This window comes from Lolium perenne, chromosome 4 (assembly GCF_019359855.2).
Source record: "Lolium perenne isolate Kyuss_39 chromosome 4, Kyuss_2.0, whole genome shotgun sequence".
NCBI classification, from domain to species: domain Eukaryota; kingdom Viridiplantae; phylum Streptophyta; class Magnoliopsida; order Poales; family Poaceae; genus Lolium; species Lolium perenne.
Window position 1 is genome coordinate 325,019,838 of NC_067247.2, and position 22,648 is coordinate 325,042,485.

A 22,648-nucleotide genomic window follows, 5' to 3' on the forward strand; every position below is an offset into this window, starting at 1 on the left:
TACAAAGCAAGCAAAAGAGAATAGATGAGCTATATGAACTACAACCATATTCTTCCCATATGAGCCATATGGTCGACATAGTAGTAGAATGACTTACCCTATCATTCTCATTTGTGCCACTTGGATTAAGAACATCGACGTTGGCTTGCACGCCCGCCCATTTTGGCAATCGGTGTTGATGCCGGACCAACGTGACGGAAGTGAGCGCATGGTTCGCTTGTTCCCACTTGTGTTGTGTGTGTTGAAGTACTCTGTCATCCTCACCCAATATGTTTCTCTTGTTTGATCGGTACCGGTTGTTGGATCCATTCCAATTGTCAACCACGTCTTGCAAAGCAACTTGTCCTCCGCTATGGTGTAGTTCGCCGACCGACCGGGATGGCGAGGTTCGATCAACCCTTCTCCTTCCTCATCTACATCCTCATATTCCTCATATCCCTCAACGGTCTCATCATGCATGAACGAAGATCCAACATTCATTGTCTCCATGAATGTGTCATCATCGACTCTACATTGCAATGAAATTCATTATTCTCCGGCTATGTATGAATCTAAACTAAAATTTGGATGAAAAGTAGTGTTTTTTACCTCTCGGGCATTTCATCATGGACCGTATGTGCGCCCGCGGGGTTGCCGGATGGAGGCGCTGGCGGCGTCTGGTTCGTCGGTGGAGGAGGCGGCGGAGGCTGCGGCCGGCGGGAGGTGGGTGCCTTCGGTTTCTTCGGCGGCGCGACGGAGGCGGCGGCGATGGACGGACGTTTGTTCGACGACGCCTTCCTCCTCGGCGCCGCCCGCGCATTGCCGGCGGCATGCGCGGCTCCCATCTACGTGGTGGCAGCGTCTGTGTGCAGTGTCCCGCGTTGCGGAACGAACATCGCACGAGCAGCAGCCGTTGTGTTGCCGGCGTCGCCGCCACCGCTAGGGTTTGCCGTGGGCGGCGGCGCTGCGGACGCGGCGGCAGAGGGCGGGACGGAGTAGGGAGGGGTCGTTGGGTTGCCGGAGGGCCCGTCCATCGTCAGGATTGCGCCGGCGGCCGCGCGAAGCCGAGGGATTGCGCGGGCGGGCGGTGAGGCGGGAAGGGGAAAATTCAACGCGGGGGTTTCTTCGCGCGTGGACGAGCGATGCCGGGCGTTGTAGCCGACCCGTCACATATGGTGCTCTGGATTTTGCAAAACGCCGCGCGCCCAATTTTTTTTGCAGCGCCGCGCCGTTTACCGCGTCTGCTGGAGCGCCTGTTTTCCTACCGCGCGCTGCATATCAACGGTTTATTTACAGCGCGGCATATATAGCGTGTCTGTTGGAGATGCTCTAAATCTCGGCTAAATTTCAAGTCAACTCATAGCATATATAATTGCGTAATTCACGCTAGTTATAAGTTTTAATATTGCCTCGGAGAAAAACGTCCATGAATTGCAACATGTCAAATACCCAAATCTTTAAATTGCTTCGTGATACATGTTAATCATTAAACCCCCTTCCTCAAACTCAATTTGGGCTCAAACACAAAGACCATACCCTTCAATTAATGCCACGATGGTCTTTTGGAAAACTAAGCATGTATACATAGCTTTATACAAGATCCGTATGACCTAACTTATTTGTACAAATATGTAGAATACATATAGGTATGGTTGGGTGCACGTACGCCATTGTCGACTCATCGGCGGCGACTTTGCTAGGCGGGAGGCACGGCAAGGCAGAGGCACGTTAAGGAAGAAGAAGCGCAGTATCGGACTCCGACGGCATGTCCGGCGGTGGCGGACTTGATCGCTTGCGGTAGTGGACGTGATCGGCAACGGTGGCGGCGGACGTGATCGGCAACGACAGCTCGACTAGTTGAGGACGTTCATATCAGGAGCCTTTAATGGAGATCGTGTCTGCTCTCTGTATACGATATATCCACGTATGGGTATACCGGCTTTGGAGGGCTCACCGTTAAATAATTAATTTTTCTAATTACCAAATGTATCTAGATAATTTTTGATATATAGATACATCTCAATCTAGACAAATAACGTCGCAAATAAAAACTAGACAAATAACCGATATTTTTTTATAGACGAAGGGGCTGAAATTTGATGAACTCCCAGTAAACTGAAAATTAGTCACTTCACCTTGAAGTGAATATGTGTCGGCACTGTGGTCAACTGGTGATTGGAATTAATGTGCTGTCCAACTATTAAGCTGATCATATGGTAAATGAATCAAGCTATAAATCAATGTGCAGTAGTAATTCACTCTGTCCTCACGCGCGGCGGCATGCGCAGTTTTGAATTTTTTGCCCTGATGCTCTCCCTGAGCTCCTTGAAAGATTCAGGTATATGGTGGTACTCGTGAAACATGAGTCCTTCAGCCCTACAGATGCATGTTTTGGAAGAGAAGGCCATCAGGATCCAGAAGAGTTACACACATAGATTCAGTATACTGCGTGCGTAGATGCAAGGAAGGAAACTGAGCTGTACGTAAAACTTACCACTCTTTAGGATGTCAGTAGGTGAATAGATGATCAGCAATGGTGAAGGGGCGCACGGAGGGGCGGATCCTATCCACCATGTTGTGTATCTGGCAGTGCTTTGCCAAGTCCTCCGACGATTTAGTAACCAGCGAGTGCAGCACGACAGGGCTTCCGTTATTTTGAGAGAAGTAGATGGAGTTGCCCATCAGAGAAGGGAGGTCCCTGGCAGAAACAGACATGCAGCGGTCCCTGTTGAGGAACAGCACGCGATCACCCAGACACTTCACCGGAATCAGCTTGCCGATGCCGCCGCCGCTTCTGCGCAAGTGCACTACAAAGAGTGCAAAGCGGTCGTGGTCGAGTGGATGGACGACGAGCAGCATTCGTCCACCGACCTCCACCAGGAAATACCGGGAGAATCTATGGACATCTGGAACATGAGCAACCACCGCTGGCACTGGCACGTCGTCGTCGAGCTCGAGCGATGGTGGATATAGCTGCAGGATCTGTCTTGAAGCTGATGAGGTGGCGTAGAGCTTTCCTTGGAACGGCAACATGCTTTTGCTTAGTAAAGAAGACCCTCGACCTCGATCTCGATAGAGCACCTTCCAGTCCGAATCACCTGCCTCCGCGGCGAACACCGCCTCCCTCCAGCGGAACCACACCACGACTGCGATGGAGCTCGGCGAGTTTGCGCTGTCGCATACCACGGCGTTCATATCAAGCAGGTGGTGCTTCCACCACCGATCCACCTCCTGGCGGTACACGCGGGCGAGGGGCGGGAGGTCGACGGCGATTCGCGTCAAGGGGTGGAGCACCCGGACCGCGGTGGTGCTCTTGTGCAGGAGGATCACGAGGCCGTCGGTGAAGCCCACGATCCTGTGGCGCCGGAGCTCCGGCGGGTGCGCGCGGATGCGCCTCGCCGTGCGCGTGTTGAACAAGGCGATCTCGCACGCGTCGTCAGGCCGGACCGCGTCGCCTCCGCACAGCGCCACCCAGCGGCACGGGCGGAGGCGTCGGTCCCGCAGGGTGGGGTCGCGCAGCGGGGGCGTGCAGGCGCGCCAGTAGAAGCAGACGGCGCGGAAGGCGATGCAGTCCACAATGTCGCCGCCGGCTAGGACCCGGCGGAGGACGAGTAAGACTATGTCGGTGGGCAGGGACGCCCAGCCACGGCTTGCCCGCGCCACGCGCTTGCTGGGAGCGACCGGAGCCAAGGAGGCACTACTTTTGCGCTTCCTCCCGGCCAAAGTCCCCGTCGACGGCCTTGCCGGAGCAATAGGAGGCAACTTTCTCTCCATCTTGCAGGCCCGGAATTGCAATCTCGATCGGCTTTGCTGGGATCTTCTCCGTCCCGTTCCCCAGCTATATACTGTATTGGTTAGCTCTTGAGGTTTTTTTCGACTGGGGCAGGGTGTCCTCCAGCGACGCGGGTGCAGGGTGTAGAGGGTGCGGGATGGGGGAGCGGGCGCGGGGCACCAGCGGAGAGCCACGTGCGTGCGTTGTTTTCTCTATTTTTTTCGTTCTGCTTTCAGGGTATTATAGGGTGTCGACGTCATCGATGTTTCATGGATCGAACTCCTCCTGTGTTTTCCTTAATTTTTTTTAAACGGAGTGCCTGGGTCTCAGTCGACTGAGAAAATTTGAAGTCTCAGTCGACGCCCAGAAACCATCGATCTCTGATCGTTTCTTTCTGTCTCGTGTCTTTCTGCTGTGTCACCTGATCGCTTTCTGGGCCGACGTCGATCCCTGCTATGTCACCTGATCGCTTTCTGGGCTTTTGACTGATTTTGACCAAGTCACAGCTGGACTCCATCTGCTGTGCAATTATGTTGCTGGCTGGGCTCCTGTGGGCTGACCAAGTCATAGCTGAACCCCTTGCGCAAGAAAAAGAAAGGACAGGCAGAGATCAGATCGTGGCATCGTCTCCTTCCTCCCGTCGAGACCTTGCTGGCCATGGGGAGAAGAGATCCCAGTAAGGCTTAGCAAAATTCTTCCCCAAAAACCTCCAGGTCGAAAAGGATCTCAAGTAGATGGAGAATGGATCAGAATCTTACCCAGGTATGATCTGCTTGAAATCCAACAATTTTTTCTCCTCAATTTCTGTTGAAAAATTTCTCCCAGATCTGTACTGTACCTTGTGCATCAGAAAAGATCATGTCCTCTTCTCAATTGTTGATTCCTGTGTTGAAAAAATTGATTCCAATTGAGTAGCAGTTCAAAGAAAAAAGGATTAGATTCCAAGAAATAGAAGTTAAGTTAACTACAGGTAACACAGGTAAAATGTACAATGTACACAGGTAAAATGCACTATAAACAGAAAAAAGGAAAACTTCCGATTCGCATGAACAGTCTACACAGGTTGAACTCTACTGTTAGAACATATATAATGCTATGATAAAACATAGGTTGAACTCTACTGTTAGAGCTCCACAGTTTCAACCACAAATTTTGTCAGTCAAAAGGCAAAACAAAATGCATATTACAACATGGAAGGGGAAAAGAAGCAAGGCACTACCTTCCATGCAAGTTTGATCGAGTGCCATACTTCCATATGTTTTATTGTTTCTTGTTGGGGCAACAAAAGATAACTTAACTGGACTGGACTGAAGCCATTACTTAAGAGTACCTGTGCTTTCTTCCATGTAGTATTAGTCTAGCTGCCGACGTCGGCATCCTGCGAGCGCTGCACACCTCCCGCCCCATTTTATATGATGATAGGGACTACACTTCTATTCCTGTTGCAGTTCAAACAAATAGACATATGACAGATTCAGAGTTACCAGTAAGAATAACAATTGCATGGAAGATTATAACACAATTGCTTAAACATATATAATGCTATGATAAAACAGCTAGAACAAGGCAAAAACAACGATATCGGCATGCACCACAACCCTGATTTTAGTCTACAGCTCTAACTTCTCTTGTGAGTGTTAGTGTAGTACAGTTAGGATAACATTTCTTATGACTACAAAAGTGTACTTACTTAGCAGAGCAGCTGCTGCTAAAAAATTGACATGCTGCTGCATAAGAAGCTTGAGTAGCAGTAATTGGATGGCCATCAGGCCAGTGCTTGTGTGGGAAATGCCTGCAGTTTGAATAGGCAAGAATATATGCATCATATACAAACACGAAAAAAATAAACAGATTTTCACAAATTTGTAGGAAATGCAAGAGCATTTAAAGAGGCAAGTATATATGCATCATATGGTTCATTCCTCGAAGGCAAAAGTCAAGTAATCCTTTGTTGACATATGGCAGAACTTGCAATTTTCTATAAGTATGCTGTAGAAACAAATTGACAATTTAAAAACGATCTTAAAAATGTAGGTTTCATCTTACACACCTTTGCATGGGCAACCTTGGAATTTCGACCAATCATCAACATATTCAGAGCAGCTTCTCTTTAGCAATTCTGTTGTATCATCTTCATCTGATCCACAGGTAACAAGATAAGTCAAACTTTAGTTCTCTGACTAGTTTCAGTAACACTTTTACATTCTTGAATCTATTTGTCTGAATCTATTTTTTGAAACAATTCAACATGTTTTGCTTTTATTCAGGTTGAATTCTTTGAAGATCAACATCATGTAGAGTGTACACAGGTAAAATGCAGTATAAAACTCAAAAGGAAAACTTTCGATTTGCATGTACAGTCTACACAGTTGGTTTGCACTTAAAAAAGTGAACACATAGGCAGTATTGAAGAATTTTCATTTTATATGATCATAGGGACTACACTATAGTTAACTTAACTTCTATTCCTGTAGCTGACATTTTGAATGACAAATGTTTGTCCTTTCTACAAGTTCCTCCGCCCTGTCACTTAGACCTACAGCCTGCAAGCATAGATACCCAAGAAAATGCAGTGAGTGTAGAATCTAAAATTATGAAGAAATGAAAGTAGTATATATCTGATTGTATATATCTGATATTAACATGAAAAATGCAGCTGAACCCATCACAAGCCAGTGGCATGACATACTCTCAAATGATGCAGAGCATTGAATCGATGCAACTTTCTCAGGTTAATGCACAAACAAAAAGTTCTATATGTTCTCCTATTATTGAAAAAAATAATTCAAAGATTGATTGACCTGATGTTTTCATATTTTCAGCAAGGTGAAGGTAGTTTCATGGATTTGCTCACTGGACCAATGGGTACTGAGGTAATAAAATGTTGATCAATTTTAACAAGACCTACAAAAACATTTCATGTTTAACACGTATTATATTCTCTAATTGTCCTTTACTGTGAAATTCCAGAATCAAATGTTCATGATAACTGGCAGAAGTGAATATGTTCATAACAGTGATCAAGATTATGCTCATGGAGGTAATGCCTGCAGTTTGAATGACACATACTTGAGAAATGGCCAACCAGATGAGTATTCAGATGCTCAAGGGGATAGTGCATACAAATACAATGATACATGGGTTAATCCCCCGCAGTCAGGTCAGAACTCGGACAACAGTGATGGTGCGGAACAAGAATGCTCTCAGCCTGACATTCCTGATAATTGAGAGGAACCGAATGTTGCTAGCACAGTTGAATTACAAGGAGAAGAAAGTGATGGTGAAGTAAGGTCAGTGGGAGAAGATGTTGTACAAGAATTGACTCAAGAAGATATCGAAATATTTCTTGAGAATGAAAGTCTAAAGGCCGCTCAAACATGCAGTCAGGAAGTGCGTAGCCACCATGTACCACATATTGTTCAGGTTTTTGATACACATGAGGCTGCTTTTGAGTTCTACAACACTTACTCAGAGATAATTGGGTTTTCAGCTAAAATAGCAGGAAACTATCATTGCAGAAAGAATAATAAAGCAACTAGGTATACTTTCAAATGCAACTGCTCTGGGAAAGTTTTGGATGAAGAAACTAAAGAAGAAAGGAAGAGAAAAAGAGATCTGAAGAGGCAAGAAACTAAAAGGAAGAAAATGCAAGAGAAAGGAGAGACTGAACCTTTGAAGCCTTCACCACCACCAGGTGTTCCACCTAAAGATCAACCTAAAAAGAGGAAAAGAAACAATGTGGAAATTACAGGCTGTCTTGCTGAAATGATTGTGACTCTCAAAGGAGATAAATGGGTGGTAACTAGTCTGAATATGGAACACAACCATGAGTTGAGCCCGCCCGAAGAATCTAGATTTTTGAGGTCACATAAACACATGACAAATGAAGAGAAGCTTTTCATAAGGACATTTAATTCAGTGAAGCTTCCGACTAGAAAAATCATGGCAATACTACCTTACTTGAGAGGTGGTTGTTCCAGGGCTGTTCCATATACCAAAAAGTTTGTGAGCAACTTAAGAACTGCAATGAGAAAAGAGAGCAGGCTTAATGACATGATGCAATCTCTTGAATATTTTAAGAAGAAACAATCTGATGATCCAAGGTTCTACTATGATTTCAAAGTGGACAAGAAAACAAATACAGTGGAGAACATTTTCTGGTGTGATGCTACATCTAGAAGAATGTATGAGCTATATGGTGATTGTATCAGTTTTGACACCACATTCAAGACCAACAGATACAACATGCCGTTTGCCCCTTTTGTTGGAGTAACGGGACATGGTGACAACTGCCTTTTCGGTTGTGCCATCCTTCAGAATGAAAGTGCAGAGACATTTGAGTGGTTATTCCTAACTTTCTTGAAATGCATGGGAGGAAAGTCTCCAAAGACAATTATAACAGATCAAGATGCAGCTATGGCAAGAGCAATTCCTGCGGTTTTCATACACACTGTACACAAAAATTGCCTTTTCCATGTTGTAAAGAAAGCTGAAGAGAAGCACCCAAAAAGTTTTGGAAAAATACCTAATCTACACAATGAATTCAAAGACACTATCCATTTCTCATTGACAGTGGCAGAGTTTGAAGCATCATGGCAAGAAATGATACAGAAATATGAAGTCGGCAACCTTAAGTACTTGAAAACAATGTGGGAGAATAGAAAGAAGTTTATACCTGTATTCTTCAAGAATGACTTCTTCCCGTTTATTCACAGTACATCAAGGAGCGAAGGCACCAATGCTGTTTTCAAAGATAATGTTGGATCAACATACAGTGTCAGCAGCTTTCTGACTGAGTATGATAAGATAGCAGAAAATATTGAACAAAATGAGATACATGAAGATTCCATCACAAGAACAACAACACCTACATATTGGTGTGGAAATGATATGGAAGTGCATGCTGGAAAGATATATAATAGGAAGATATTTTATAGGTTTCAGAAGCAACTGAAATTTACTTCCTATCTACATGTACAAGAGGTTGAGACAAACAAGAAATATGAAGTGTTCAAATCTGGCCTGGCTGCAACGAGAGATTACAGAACAAGAAAATACCTAGTTATTGTTGATTTATCAAGTGAAGATTTCACATGCATTTGTTCCAAGTTCAACAAGGATGGAATTTTATGCTCTCATGTTCTTAAAGTTCTTATCCATCTAAACTTTGTACAAATTCCAGAAAAATATTTTATTGCTAGATGGAAGCCAAGAGAGAAGAAAGATATAAGAGATTTGAGGTACAATGTACCTTTGGAGATAACAGGAGATTGCAGCCAACTGAGATTTAATGTGCTATCCAAGGTTTGCATCAATGTAGCATCTGATGGCTCGAAAAGTAATGAGAAATACCTGTTTGTCACACAAGAAGTCAAGAAGATTGCAGAGAAATTAGATGCAATGACATTGGCTGAGGAGAAAGCAAAAGAAGTAGATCCCAAAGATAAAACTAATGAACAAGTTGGTGATCTTGGTGATATTCAAAGTGAATATGGTTACTTAAATGATCCCAAGGTTGTGAAGTCTAAGGGAAGACCAACTAGTTCAGCAAAGCAAAAGCCGGATGGAAGGTACAGGACATTTGCAGAGGAGTTTTTGGGGAAACAACAGATTACATGCAGCCACTGCGGGTCACATTACCATAATATTCAAACATGTGGAAATTTACACTTGGATGCATCATTGTTTCCAAACAACAAGAAGTCGAAACCTAACCCTAGAGGTATAAACTATGTGCATAAAGAAGCTGGTTTAATTTTGTCATACCTATTTTTTCATCTAACAAGTTTGGAATTAAATGTATTTCAGCGAAGAAAAATGATACAGATGCAAGTAGCAAGAAGGCAAGAAAGACAAAAGAGAAGTAATGGAAGACTTACATCATACGGACAACATGATTCGTCTGCATGATTGAGTGTGATCCTTCAGATTCAGAAAGTGAAAAACAGGAACAGTTAGAACAACTGATATAAGTTGTACTAATAAAGAGATTTAAACTATGATTGAGTATGAATTGTAATTCTTAATATTTCACTTTGTGTTTAAGAACTATTCTAAGTGATGTGCTATGCATTATGTTGAATGATATGTTCTTTAGATAGGACACACAGATTAAAAACATATGATGTACTCTAAGTGAGTAGCTAAGTGTATTTTGCAAGAAGCACAAAACAACCAACATGCTAAAAAAGGTGTTTCCTAGCACATACGTTATTTGCCTTATAAAATAGCTTGCGTAAAACAGTATTTTTTACTATTTAAAATTTTTGCACAAACAAGCACATTTCCAACTACATGTAGCCATTTCCTCAGAAAAGTTATATCAAGAAATATCAGGACAAAAGGAATAGATTTGCTAAGATCACCATGCATTCGTGAGTAAAATGTGACAGTAAGTAGATAGTGGACGACAAAAACAAACCTGGAAGTTTTGACAGTAAGTAGATAAGGCAGCGTCCGATATGCTTAAACAGTGGCACAACACTAGAACTCAGCGCTGAAACTCAGCATATCTTTTTTGCATAGTACAAAATTAAAACAACATTGCCAAAGTGCAAAAAGGAAAATGATTGCAGAAAAAATTTATGATGTGCCAAATTTACTTTGAATTATAGAAAAAGAGAAACTCTATACATATATTATGAACATATATGAACACACATAGTTGTAGAGTGCAACAGATATAACTGAAAAGAACGATTGTGACTTGCCCAAAACATAACATCACCAGATGGGGTTCTGTCAACTCATAACCCTAGAAACTATAGCACATAGTGGTTGTGCATTTAGCCAAAAACTATATCTTCGATTTGGCCCTCAAAATTTACCAGTGAGTTCGACGCAAAAACTCTCTTTACATAAAAATAAAAATAAACTTGGAACTACTAAAGCCTTTTTCTAACATATTGAAAATACACAGGAGAACTTGATTTCTTTATCACCCCATCCTTGCATATGAGCCATGAACCTGGAGAAAACAAACAGACAAAGCAGTCAATTACTGGAGTGAAATAAAAGATAGTACAAAGATTTATGACTAAACACCTGACAGCTCATGATCATAAGCTCTCCACTTCATATTAATCATAACCATTGTATGTACCCATTTGCATTAACTATTATAAGTTGAAAGCATGAACATGTCTATTGATGTTAAATTCATATTGGGAATCAGAAAGTAACAAAATTAGAAAAATTCATGAAAGCAAAAAAGGCATAGCCTGCCATACTAGTAACAAATAAGTTGCATATTGGATTAAAAATTAATTCAGATGATTAGGAAACAAAACAAAAAAATTACAAAACATAAATATCTTACATGAGGTTTAAATGTCATCACAGCTTCCTGGATTTCATGCATCTCGTTGTGTTCGCAGAACATCATCTCATTAGCCATCTGAATTCGAAAATCTGGAATATCTTTGTGTGAAAATTTTCCCATCAAACTAGTTCTTGGCTTAAATAGTTCGATACTTTTCATCAAGTGTATTCCGCAGTCTTTCTTGATTTTTATAAAAGAGAGAAAGAGCAGATTCTAGTCATATAAAACAAAACAGTAATGAAGACAAAGTAGAAACGGTATAAGACTGTAAAAACATAAACGTACCCATTTCTTTGCTTTGGTACAGGTGGGTAGATGACTTCAAATTCTTGGAAGTTAATCTCTTTCAAGCGGCATTCACTCCAAGTTCTTCCAAAGTTCATAATCTTCCACATAACACAAGGTAAATGTATTACAAATAACCATTAGATATAAAAATCAATAGTGTTTACTGGGAAAAAGTAAGAAAGAAACCATGATAGAAAAGGTACCATTCGATTATCAACTTCTTGGTGTAAATCTGAATTCTTGTCAAAAAGGGAGTCCATAAAGATGAACTTTTTGTCCCTTATGTCAACAGTGAATAGGAACCAGTGGTAGTTGTACAGGGATGGGAAGTGCAACTGTCGAAACAAGGAAAAGTGGTTTGGTTAAACTTATAAAAGAAAATGATTTATGAAAAAGCAAAGAAACAATGAAAAGATTAAAAATAAAAAATAAAAAATACCGAATCTGTCAAGTGTAGTTTCCTTGCTTTTCCAGCTCCTTCAAAAGCTTTTATGGCTTGTTCTTTCATGTACAATCTTCTTGATTCATTCTCCCATTTTTCAAGAAAATATTCCTATTTCAGTTTGTTATTGCAACATGACAAAAAATATCGGTCAGTACTATATAGAAGATAAATTAGATTGTTATGCAGTAACTATTAAGAGGACATAGATTAAAAATATATAGAAAAATAACTTACACTTGATGTATGGAAGAATGTGTGTCTGTTTGAGGTTTTTGGGTGGTTAGACAAGAATAGGATACGGCAATACAAGTTTATGACCCAAGCTTCAACAGTTACTCCAGGTTTGAAAGAATTCCCAAAAGTTTCCACACTGACCTTACAGTTACCAATTTGAATAGCCATCTTACTGTTTTAGATAGTATAAGAAAAGCATGTAAGGGAAAAATAGAATGTTCAACAACTAAATAATATGTGAAAAAAAAGACAGAAACGGTACATTGGTCTCTACTTACTGCTTGTAACCATCCATATTTGCGAGACGGATAATTGCTTGATAGTGCTTTTTTTGATCTTGATCTTGTTCATAACTCGATATGTTTTCATCATAAGGAGATGAAACATATCTGCTTGGCATTACTATACGCCTTGGTGGCAATATTGATGAGGAGCTTGCTTGGGATTTCTGGTTAGATAGGTTTTCCTTGTCATACATTGCATCAATGGCCTCAGATGTATGCCTCCGGACTGGGCTTAGCCGATGTTTTCCAATGTAAACATCATCATAACTGTCTTGCGAGTTGTTGATTTCGCTGCCTCTGATTTCCTTCAGAAAAACAACCTATGGAGATTCTTGCGAGCTCTGATTTTTGAAAAAATCAACATCAGTACAGCATAATATCTATAGATGTTAATGCAAAAGGTAGATAGCCATATAGAGGTAAAAAATATATATAGATGCATATATTACAAAATTAGAGATACACCATGTATATAAGAATTAAGATAAACACAGAATTTGTTATATGCACACATACTATTGATATTATGTCATTTCCTCCGTTTCTTGCAGGTGAATTGGGGCTGGGAACATAATTTGTCCTTTGTGGAGATGTTGTTGTTCGAAATGAATCAACCTTTCGAGCAGAAGGTACATGAACAGCATGGAAAGTGGTTTGAGGATGTTGGAATCCTTCTTCATTTATACTCGCAGACTGCCTTTGTGCTAACTTTCTCATATGTTCATGTCTAAGCACCTAAAAAATACCAATCCATGTTATGTGTATGTGAAACAGAGGGAAAAGAAAATCATACTTGATTGCATTACAAACAAAAAATTAGAAAAAATAAATCACCTGTCCTCTTGGGCTTGCAAGCCAACTTTCCCTGAATGATAATGTTGGTCTACCATCATCAATCTATTATGCAGAAATAGATAGTTCAGATAAAACATATGTAAAAAATGTGAAAGAACACACACTAAAGCAAAGTTAAACCGCAGAAAATTCATGTTCACAACAAATGTAGGAATCATATTTGAGTTGCATGCTTCTTGAAGAAATTTGCAACTCAAATATGTGCAACTCTTATTGGGTTGCACGTTTCTTTGAGAAACGTGCAACCCAGGATTCAGTTGAATCTACCTCGATGAAAGGTGTAACTGAAGATAGACACTACATCCACATATTTCTCGACGATAGGTGTAACTTGCAAAACCACAAAAACTATGAAGAAAAAGTGCAAGTGAACCCGTGATTAGTTGCATATTTCTTGAAGAAATGTGCAAGCAAACAACAAATGAAGAAATCATATTTGAGTTGCATGCTTCTTGAAAATATTTGCAACTCAAATATGTGCAACTCTTATTGGGTTGCACATTTCTTTGAGAAACGTGCAACCCGGGGTTGAGTTGCATGTACCTCGAAGAAATGTGCAAGTGCACAACAAACAAACCAAAAAATACATAGGACAAGCAACTCAAAGTGCAAAAACTCATGTTCAGAACAATTGTACAACCCATATTTGAGTTGCAAGCTTCTCGAAGAAATTTGCATCTCAAAAATGTGCAACTCTTGTTGGGTTGCGCATTTCTTCGAGAAACGTGCAACCACATTTTTCTTGACAAAAAGGTGTAACTTGCAAATCACAAGATACAAATGAAAGAAAAAGTGCAAGTGAACCAGGGATTAGATGCATATTTCTCAAAAGAAATGTGCAAGTGCACAACAACAATCCAAAAATAGATAGGACAATCCCACCCCACCCACCGCCACCTCCACGTTTAGTTTCATATTTCTTTGAGAAAACATGCAACGCAGGGTTGAGTTGCATATTTCTTGAAGAAATGTGCAAGCACACAACAAATGAAGAAATCATATTTGAGTTGCATGCTTCTTGAAGAAATTTGCAACTCAAAATATGTGCAAATCTTATTGGGTTGCACGTTTCTTTGAGAAACGTGCAACCCGGGGTTGAGTTGCATGTACCTCGAAGAAATGTGCAAGTGCAACTCAAATTGTACAACCCATATTTGAGTTGCAAGCTTCTCGAAGAAATTTGCATCTCAAAAATGTGCAACTCTTATTGCGTTGCGCATTTCTTCGAGAAAAGTGCAACCACATATTTCTTGACAAGAGGTGTAACTTGCAAATCACAAGATACAATGAAGAAAAAGTGCAAGTGAACCAGGGATTAGATGCATATTTCTCAAAAGAAATGTGCAAGTGCACAACAACAATCCAAAAATAGATAGGACAATCCCACCCCACCCACCACCACCTCCACGTTTAGTTTCATATTTCTTTGAGAAAACATGCAACCCAAGGGTGAGTTGCATATTTCTTGAAGAATTATGCAAGCACACAACAAATGAAAAAATCATATTTGAGTTGCATGCTTCTTGAAGAAATTTGCAACTCAAATATGTGCAAATCTTATTGGGTTTCACGTTTCTTTGAGAAACGTGCAACCCGGGGTTGAGTTGCATGTACCTCGGAGAAATGTGCAAGTGCACAACAACAAATCCAAAAAATAGATAGGACAAGCAAGTCAAAGTGCAAAACTCATGTTCAGAACAATTGTACAACCCATATTTGAGTTGCAAGCTTCTCGAAGAAATTTGCATCTCAAAAATGTGCAACTCTTATTGGGTTGCACGTTTCTTCGAGAAACGTGCAACCACATATTTCTTGACAAAAAGTGTAACTTGCAAATCACAAACATACAATGAAGAAAAAGTGAAAGTGAACCAGGGATTAGATGCATATTTCTCGAAGAAATGTGCAAGTGCACAACAACAATCCAAAAAATAGATAGGATAATCCCACTCCACGCACCGCCACCTCCACGTTTTGTTTCGTATTTCTTTGAGTAAACATGCAACCCAGGGTTGAGTTGCACATATCTTGACTAACCCGGGGTTGAGTTGCACATATCTCGATGAAAGGTGTAACCCCAAAGATAATGTAGACACTACTTTGACATATTTAAAAAAAAGGAAAAGTCAAACTAGATATAACTCTCTTTGAGAAATTGTCGTGCAACCCGTTTGGGTTGCCGGGTTGCACGTTTCTTGATGCAATGTGCAAGTGAATCCGTGATTAGTTGCATGTATCTCGACGAAACGTGCAACTCAACCCTCGTGCTTCTTTGAGATACGTGCAACCCGGGTTGAGTTGCACGTATCTCGACAAAAGGTGCAAGTAGACATCAATTGAAAAAATGACATAGTAAAAAGTCAAAAGTTGCACGTTTCTCAAAGTTATATGTATATCAACGATTTGTGTAACCAGATAGAAGTTGCATGTTTATCAAAGAAATATGCAGAAGTTGGTTTGAATGTCACGTTTGTTGAGCAGGTTGTAAAAATAAATTAAAGTAGACAGTAGATACACATTTCATATGTTTAGTTACACACAACTCTTCAACAAAAGAAAATATGCAACCCTGGTAGGGTTGCAGTTTTGTTCAATAAAAAAAAGAGGCCAATTCTTACAGGCTCTAGTGTGAGACAACTATCTCCTAGTTATTCGCCGAATCCAATTTCTAACAATAGGGCTTGAGCTGCATCATCTCTTTTCTTGAGCTGGGACACTCAAATAAAACAAAAAGAACACACTTATTCACTAACAGCAAAGATCGAGACCTCCAGATCTTACTAGTTTGGGCAAGAGCCACAAGTCAACCATTGAATTAACAGGTAAAGCTTTTGAGCATTCACTCTTCGTTCGGCTTACTACGCCCGTCTTTCGTTGAATCAAATACCAGAACCGAACTATTTGCATTGGCAAAAAAGAAGCAAAAATGGAAAAATGGAAATATAACATACCTCAAAATCATCAATGCCGATATTCTCAAACCCATCATACTGATGACTCGAATAACTTTGAATTCTTGACTCAGAACTTAATTCTAGATTGCTGTTGGTTGCAGATAACTTGCTGTTTATGTTTCTGCCTGACAATGACTGGGATTCATAGTTATGTGTTCTCTGACCACATTGGATGGAACTGCTCTGGCGACCAGATGAATTGTCTGTTCCTGAATTTTCTTTTCCTTCTTAGAGAACAACAAATTTAATAATTGGATACAAGTATTTGGGATAAATGTGGTCAAATTCAAACCAATTATTTAATATTAGGAAAACTGAAACACAACAGTTATCTCTTACCCATGTTATTGATTCCTGTAAACATCGCATGAAGTTTTTGTGGAGTGGTAAACTCTGAGTTGACAATTTCTTCCGGTTCGTCCTTCTTGTGCGATAAGTCATCATCTGTGTGAACTCGATAAAAGAAATGTAAAAAATAGAAGTTATGAGGTTAGTTCTAAGAGTAGTGAAAATAAAAGAAAGCATGGTGGAAAAAATAGAAGGTTTGGCACATCAAAAATTACCTCTGGATGTGTGGGCATCACAATTCAAACCTACAACATCTTTTCCATTGTTCAACATGTGATCTAAGCTAGCGCTATTACCATATGATTGTTCAGCAACAAAATTTTCTTTGCTTTCATCCTTGATATAATAAAGACAAAATAAACATGAGATATGAATATAAAAAAGAATTATTCAGAAAGAAAATAAAAACATATGTTCTTCCAACCTTTCTGGTTTGATGTGGTAGCTCTGGGTCTTTTATTTGTAAGTTAAGCAATGCACTATTAACATCGTGCATATGTTCAACAAGTCGTGAAATTATCTGTATTCATTTATTTAGAAGAAGGATAACATATTAAAAAAAGCTATTATAATGTAGAACTATTTCAAAAACATACAGATAGTGGTATAGAAAAGATAACTAACCTGATCTGTTGTTGCAATCATTGGATCTTTTTGAAGTTGCTTGGTCTCTGGTAGTTGTTCTTCGTGAAACAAATTAGTTGCATTTGCCGAATTGTTGGACTGTTGGCTGCCAGAACATCTAACTGAGTTTCCTGTGATGATGAAAAAAGAGAGAGAAGAAAAAGGTTTAGGCATATAATAACTGAAATGTGGTAGCTCTGGGTCTTTTATTGCTTGTATCAGTTGAGGGCAGTTTCAAAGTGTCACCAGATTCCATGTTAGTACCAACAGATATGTTTTCATCTTGTGAAGAGCAATTCAATTTCTCAGTGCTTTGTGAACATATGCATTTATTCTCTACCAGGCAATGTAGTACATTAATGAGAAGATCTTGAACTTTGGAACAATTTGAGTGTGTTTCACTTTGAACAAATTCCTCAAACAATGAGGAGATACTGGTTTTTACCTGCTTGAAATAGACACCAGAACAAATGTAAGTGCACGAAAACAATCAAGTAATGAAATTATTTCAGAGAAAAGAAATGTGTTGTAACTATTAAAAAAGAGGAGGAAAAGAGTAACTTATCACTCAAAGAGGACTGTTGGAAAGAATCAAGAGACAATCTAAAATGCTCGATAGAGAACCCACTGGAAGCAGCACTGAATGAAGAAGCTTGTCCATAACATGTATCCTTAATATCATTGATCTTTTTCAAAGAAAAGAAAAGGGTAACAACATATTAATTTCTCTTACATATATACCAGAAACAGATTTGAATTGATAAGAAATTGATAAGCAAACAGAAATCATATCATTCCTTGTTGTTTGATGCATACATATGAATTCATATTATACTTACTTGCAGCTTGCCATAAAAGTTGTCCTCATCCATGTCCCACTTGATGTACTCTTTAATCATATCTCCTTTCCACACTGATATCCTTGGGAGAGAAGATTGGATTTGGACAGATCCAAAGTCTAGAAAATCAAGATATCTCACCTGATGTAGGCAGATTTACAAATGTTATACTTGAAATGAAAAACTAGGAATAAACAAATTAAGATAAAATAGTACATATAGAAGATCTGAGAGGCTCACCGCGATATAGAAGTTGCATACAGCTAAGGTTGATGATGAATTTTGGTATTTCTTGATATACCATAAATTCCACTCTTGAAAGTATTTTGCCCAATTGTAACTCTTGATGATCTCAACATTCATAAGGGCGCCAAGATAAGCTGTGCTCGGCTTTGTACTTGAAGTTGGATAGTAGAAAGATGAAAGGGCTACAATCATGAAGCACCTTATGAACGCAACCTTCTCTTGGCCCTTTTTATCTTATCGCGAAAGAACTTGATGGGTGGCATTTCTGATAATCCAAAAAACTGAAGGAATTCAGCTGTCGTGACCTTGGATTCTGGAGGGACAGGAATACCTATGGCTGGAACACCGAGGACATGACCAAATGATTCTGGACTGATTGGAATAAATTTCTGCTGAAAAGCAAATCCTTCTTTCTTTATATCAACATGATCGGCTAGCCATTGAACAAAGGACCATGGAACAGTACCACTAGTGAGATCAAGTATGGCTCCAAAATCTATTTCTCTTAGATACCCCTTCTGGATTTCATCAAAATCTTGCATTATCTGAACCAGTGAACTCACATTATATCTGCTTTTTGCAGATAAAACATCTTTGTCAAAAACTTGTCTTCCTTGTCTTCTATCTCGAACAATTTTCTAATATATTAAAAAACAAAAAAAAACTATGAGTTGCATGGTACAGATCATAAACAGAAAATCAAAAAGATAAATAAACTGCAAAAATTAGAAAATAAATTAAGCACAGATTGACAACTCACCGTCCTTTTCTGCTTGTGAATATTACTAGGTCTGCGCTTTCGTTTTAGACTTCTTTTTATCTGAACAAGATTATATTAACATGATTAAGGTTATTCTTTTCATATATATATTTTGACCAATGGCTAGCCAAGAGAAGGTTGAATGGCAGAAACAAAAGTGGATGAATCTTACAATTGAACTCACAGCCTCAAGTACAATTATTTCTTCTTCAGAGTCACATCCATCCTAAAAAAGTTTCAGAGAAAGTATAAATTGCATGAACAAAACCAATTGAATGGCAGAAACAAATAAAGTAAATAATAAGCAGACTTATAAAAAATTTCTTACCTCATCGCTACTATCAGAGTTACGGTTTCTCTGCACAAGATGTGTGTCATTCTGATTAATCAAAGAAATCCCTTGTTCTGTAGCTTCTTCCATTGTTCTAGTCCAATTCAAAAATACAAACACAAAATAAGGTCTTCTACATACTTTTCTGGATCAATAAACCACATGATAATTAAAAAGAAAAATACAAAAACAAAAAATGTAGGTCATGAGGAATCAGCTAGATATCAGGCATGAACAATGGAAACACATATAAAACATGCCATAGACATAGTCGCCCCCATCATAGAACTCTGATTCTAAGTAGTTGGCTAGCCTCGTAGACACATAAATCCATAGGATTGCAGTTTTAGAACGAGTAGACAGTAGGAATCCAATATTCATGCTCATATAAGCTATTGGTACTCTTACTTACTTCACTAATTTCCTGTGTCCCTGTGATTCTAGTTACATGTTGTGTACCAACTTGTCAAGAGACAAACAAAATTGGTCACATAATATATGACAAAAACAAAATCAATGTTACTGAGGCACATCAACAATTCAACACAGTCATGCTACATCCATGCCACAGGAGCTCATCATTTTAGAAACAGTGAGATAGAGATCTACATGGAACATGCGCACGGAGAAGTATACGAATCGAACGAGAGAGAGGGGGGCGGCGGAAAACTTACGGATTCTGTCGAGGGTACGGCGGCGGCAGACGAAGGCGACGGCGATGGGGAAGGCGACGGGGAAGGGGAAGGCGATGGCGACGGGGAAGGCGACGGGGAAGGCGACGGCGAAGGGGAAGGCGATGGCGACAGAGAAGGCGAGGCGACGGGGAAGGCGACGGCGACGGGACAGGCGACGCGACGAGGAAGGCGACGGCGACGGGGAAGGCGACGGCGACGGCGAGCTCGCCGACCGCCTTCAGCGCGGAAGGGGATTTGCTGCTTCGAATGCTTCTCCACAGAAATGACACCGACAGAAAAAAATAGCGGTCAAGACAGGCAGACCAGGCCCAACAGGCCGATACTGGGTAACGGACAACCCAGGACAACCCAAAAACAGCACGCATCTTAAATCACGATCCAACGGCTGAAAAAATCGACTGAGACATAAGGAATTCTCAGTCACCGGAGACATAGCAAATCCCTTTTTTAAAAGCCACCAAGCTATGAATAACATTCATTTTTTTTGAAGAAAATGAATAAATATTCAGAGTATTACAAAGAATCCAAACAATGAAACAGATAGAAGAAAAAGGAAAAGAAAACGAACATGAAAAAACAAGCTGGGCTAAAATGGGCCGGCCCATACGCCTGAGGGTAAACGATGCTTCGTAAGCCCTAACCTGATCGGCAAATTGGAATTGCTCTAGTTTAAGGCTTTAAGTCTATCCTCTCGTTCCCCTTCCCCACCAGGGAACAGGGAGGCGGTTCCTTGTCCATCGTTGAAGGCCGGCAAGGTTGTGGGTTCCCTGCTCCTCCGTCCGCCGCTCCGGCGACGGGAGGGGGGGAACCCCGGGTCCTCGTGTCTGGCTAGTAGATAGGGTTAGGTCTAGGGTTTCTAGCAGCGTAGCTCTGATGGTGACGACTGCGGCGTAGATAAATAAGTTTGTTCCCTCGCTCCGGTCCAATCTCGACATTGGCCATCTCGGCGGTGGCGAGGAGCTCGAGGGTTGGTTTCCTGGTCGACCCTTTGGTTCGGCGAGGCTAGTTGTTCTTCGCATGGTTGGCGAGGCGGCGACGACGACCACATCATTGAATAAGGTCCTCCGGCTTCGCCCCCGTCGCGGTGGCGTGTGCTCCGGCATCACCAAGAAGCTTGTGAGGTCGTCTTCTAAAGGAGTCATTCCGTTGCTCCTTCTGGTAGTGACGGTGGCATTCTGGGGATGACAGTTGCTCTAGGGCATGGTTGGTGGTAGATGGCGTGCATGCCCAATGCCCTTCGGCTGACGTGGCTGGTTGGAGGTTGCGGTTCTGGAGCGGCAGAGGCATGGGGATGTTCCCTAGTTGACGTGTCACAATGGAGAAAACCTTGTCGTTTTTGCAATGGGGAAATTCATCGGCTCTCAAAGCATTGATGCGATGGTGCTTCTTCGGCTCATGGCACGATGGTCTCCTGGTTCATTTTCCAGCGAATGCTTCGGCTATGGCGGAGATGAGCGATAGGCGAAATTTGTGTTGTTAGCTTCCCTGGTATGTTCAGTTAGAATCATGTGTGCGGGTATCATGGTTCTATTCTGTTTGCCTATAAACATGCAGTGTTTCCCTCAAAAAAACGCTTTAAGTCTAAAATAGGAGCACACTGGTTGTATCGTATTTCAACTTTCCTCGTCTTCAGAAGATGTGATAGGTCTGGCTGGCGGCAGTTAGCCTTCTGTGCCGCCATTAATGACACACGCCGGCAACATCATGACATCACCCACACCTTTCTCGCCACGGTTGCATCCAAACACATGGACAGCCACAACGAGCCGCCGCAACGCCATGGACAAGAAGAGGAACGACCACGAGGGCTCCACACAAGACAGGGTAGGTTGGACCGGACTCATTTGCGAGGTAGACAGTTTTCTTTAGGGTTTATATATTTTATTGTGGGTTTCTTTCGGTGTCTTCTATTTTCTTTCGGTTTTGTGTTTTCTTAGGTTTTATCGGTCAGGATTTTTTAAAATTTAAAACTTGAACTTTTACTACCTCCATATCAAGGCTTAAGACCTATATTTTTCTTCAGAAAGTCAAACTATGTCAAGTTTGACCAAGTTTGTATCAAAAATCATTAACATGAAAAGTACATAATCAATATCATTAGATAGATAATAAAATATATTTTCATATGATATCTACAAAATATCATATTTCTTTATAGATTCTTCTAAAAGTTTGGTTAGACTTTATTTTGTTTCACTTTTAGAAAAAAATTAAGTCTTAAGCCTTGGGATGGATATAGTATTTTTTTATTTTTTTTGGAGTTTGAATTTTTTCACATTTGAAAGTTTGAATTTTTATTTTAAATTTAAGATTTTTTAATCCAAAATTTTAAATTTTAAACTTTATAGGTCTTCTAAATTTAAATGTTTCTTTTACATTTGAACATTTTTTATATCGAAACAGAAAGAAACAAAAGAAAGAAACTGTAATACCCTCAGAAAAAAAAAGTATGCCACCGAAAGAAAATCTTTCAGTTATAGCTATAACTTCACAGCTAAGGCATACTATTATTTCACTCAATAAAGGTTTATTACCATTTGCGAACCAACCATTAATGGTCAGGAAATTTCTGGTGGAATGCCATCCACCGCAGAAAAACGAAGACAAGACGACAAATTAACACCACGCCTTGAAAAGCAACGAGCCCATAACGCGCACGGTCTTTCCCCTCAC

General features: G+C 40.5%; 1 protein-coding gene and 1 long non-coding RNA gene across 2 annotated transcripts; both read right to left on the reverse strand.

Moving 5' to 3' along the window:
- Window positions 1-2,487: 2,487 nt before the first annotated feature.
- Window positions 2,488-3,753, reverse strand: LOC139830231 (uncharacterized). The gene has a single exon (XM_071818236.1). It carries the CDS (start codon window positions 3,751-3,753, stop codon window positions 2,488-2,490), a length of 1,266 nt encoding a protein of 421 aa, XP_071674337.1.
- A 15,153-nt stretch (window positions 3,754-18,906) lies between these two features.
- On the reverse strand, window positions 18,907-19,338 carry LOC127349080 (uncharacterized). Its single transcript, XR_007880113.2, has 3 exons — window positions 19,278-19,338; window positions 19,122-19,175; window positions 18,907-19,009 (listed from the first exon to the last, which is right to left on the reverse strand). It is a non-coding gene; the product is annotated as an uncharacterized lncRNA (long non-coding RNA).
- Between the last annotated feature and the right edge of the window lie 3,310 nt (window positions 19,339-22,648).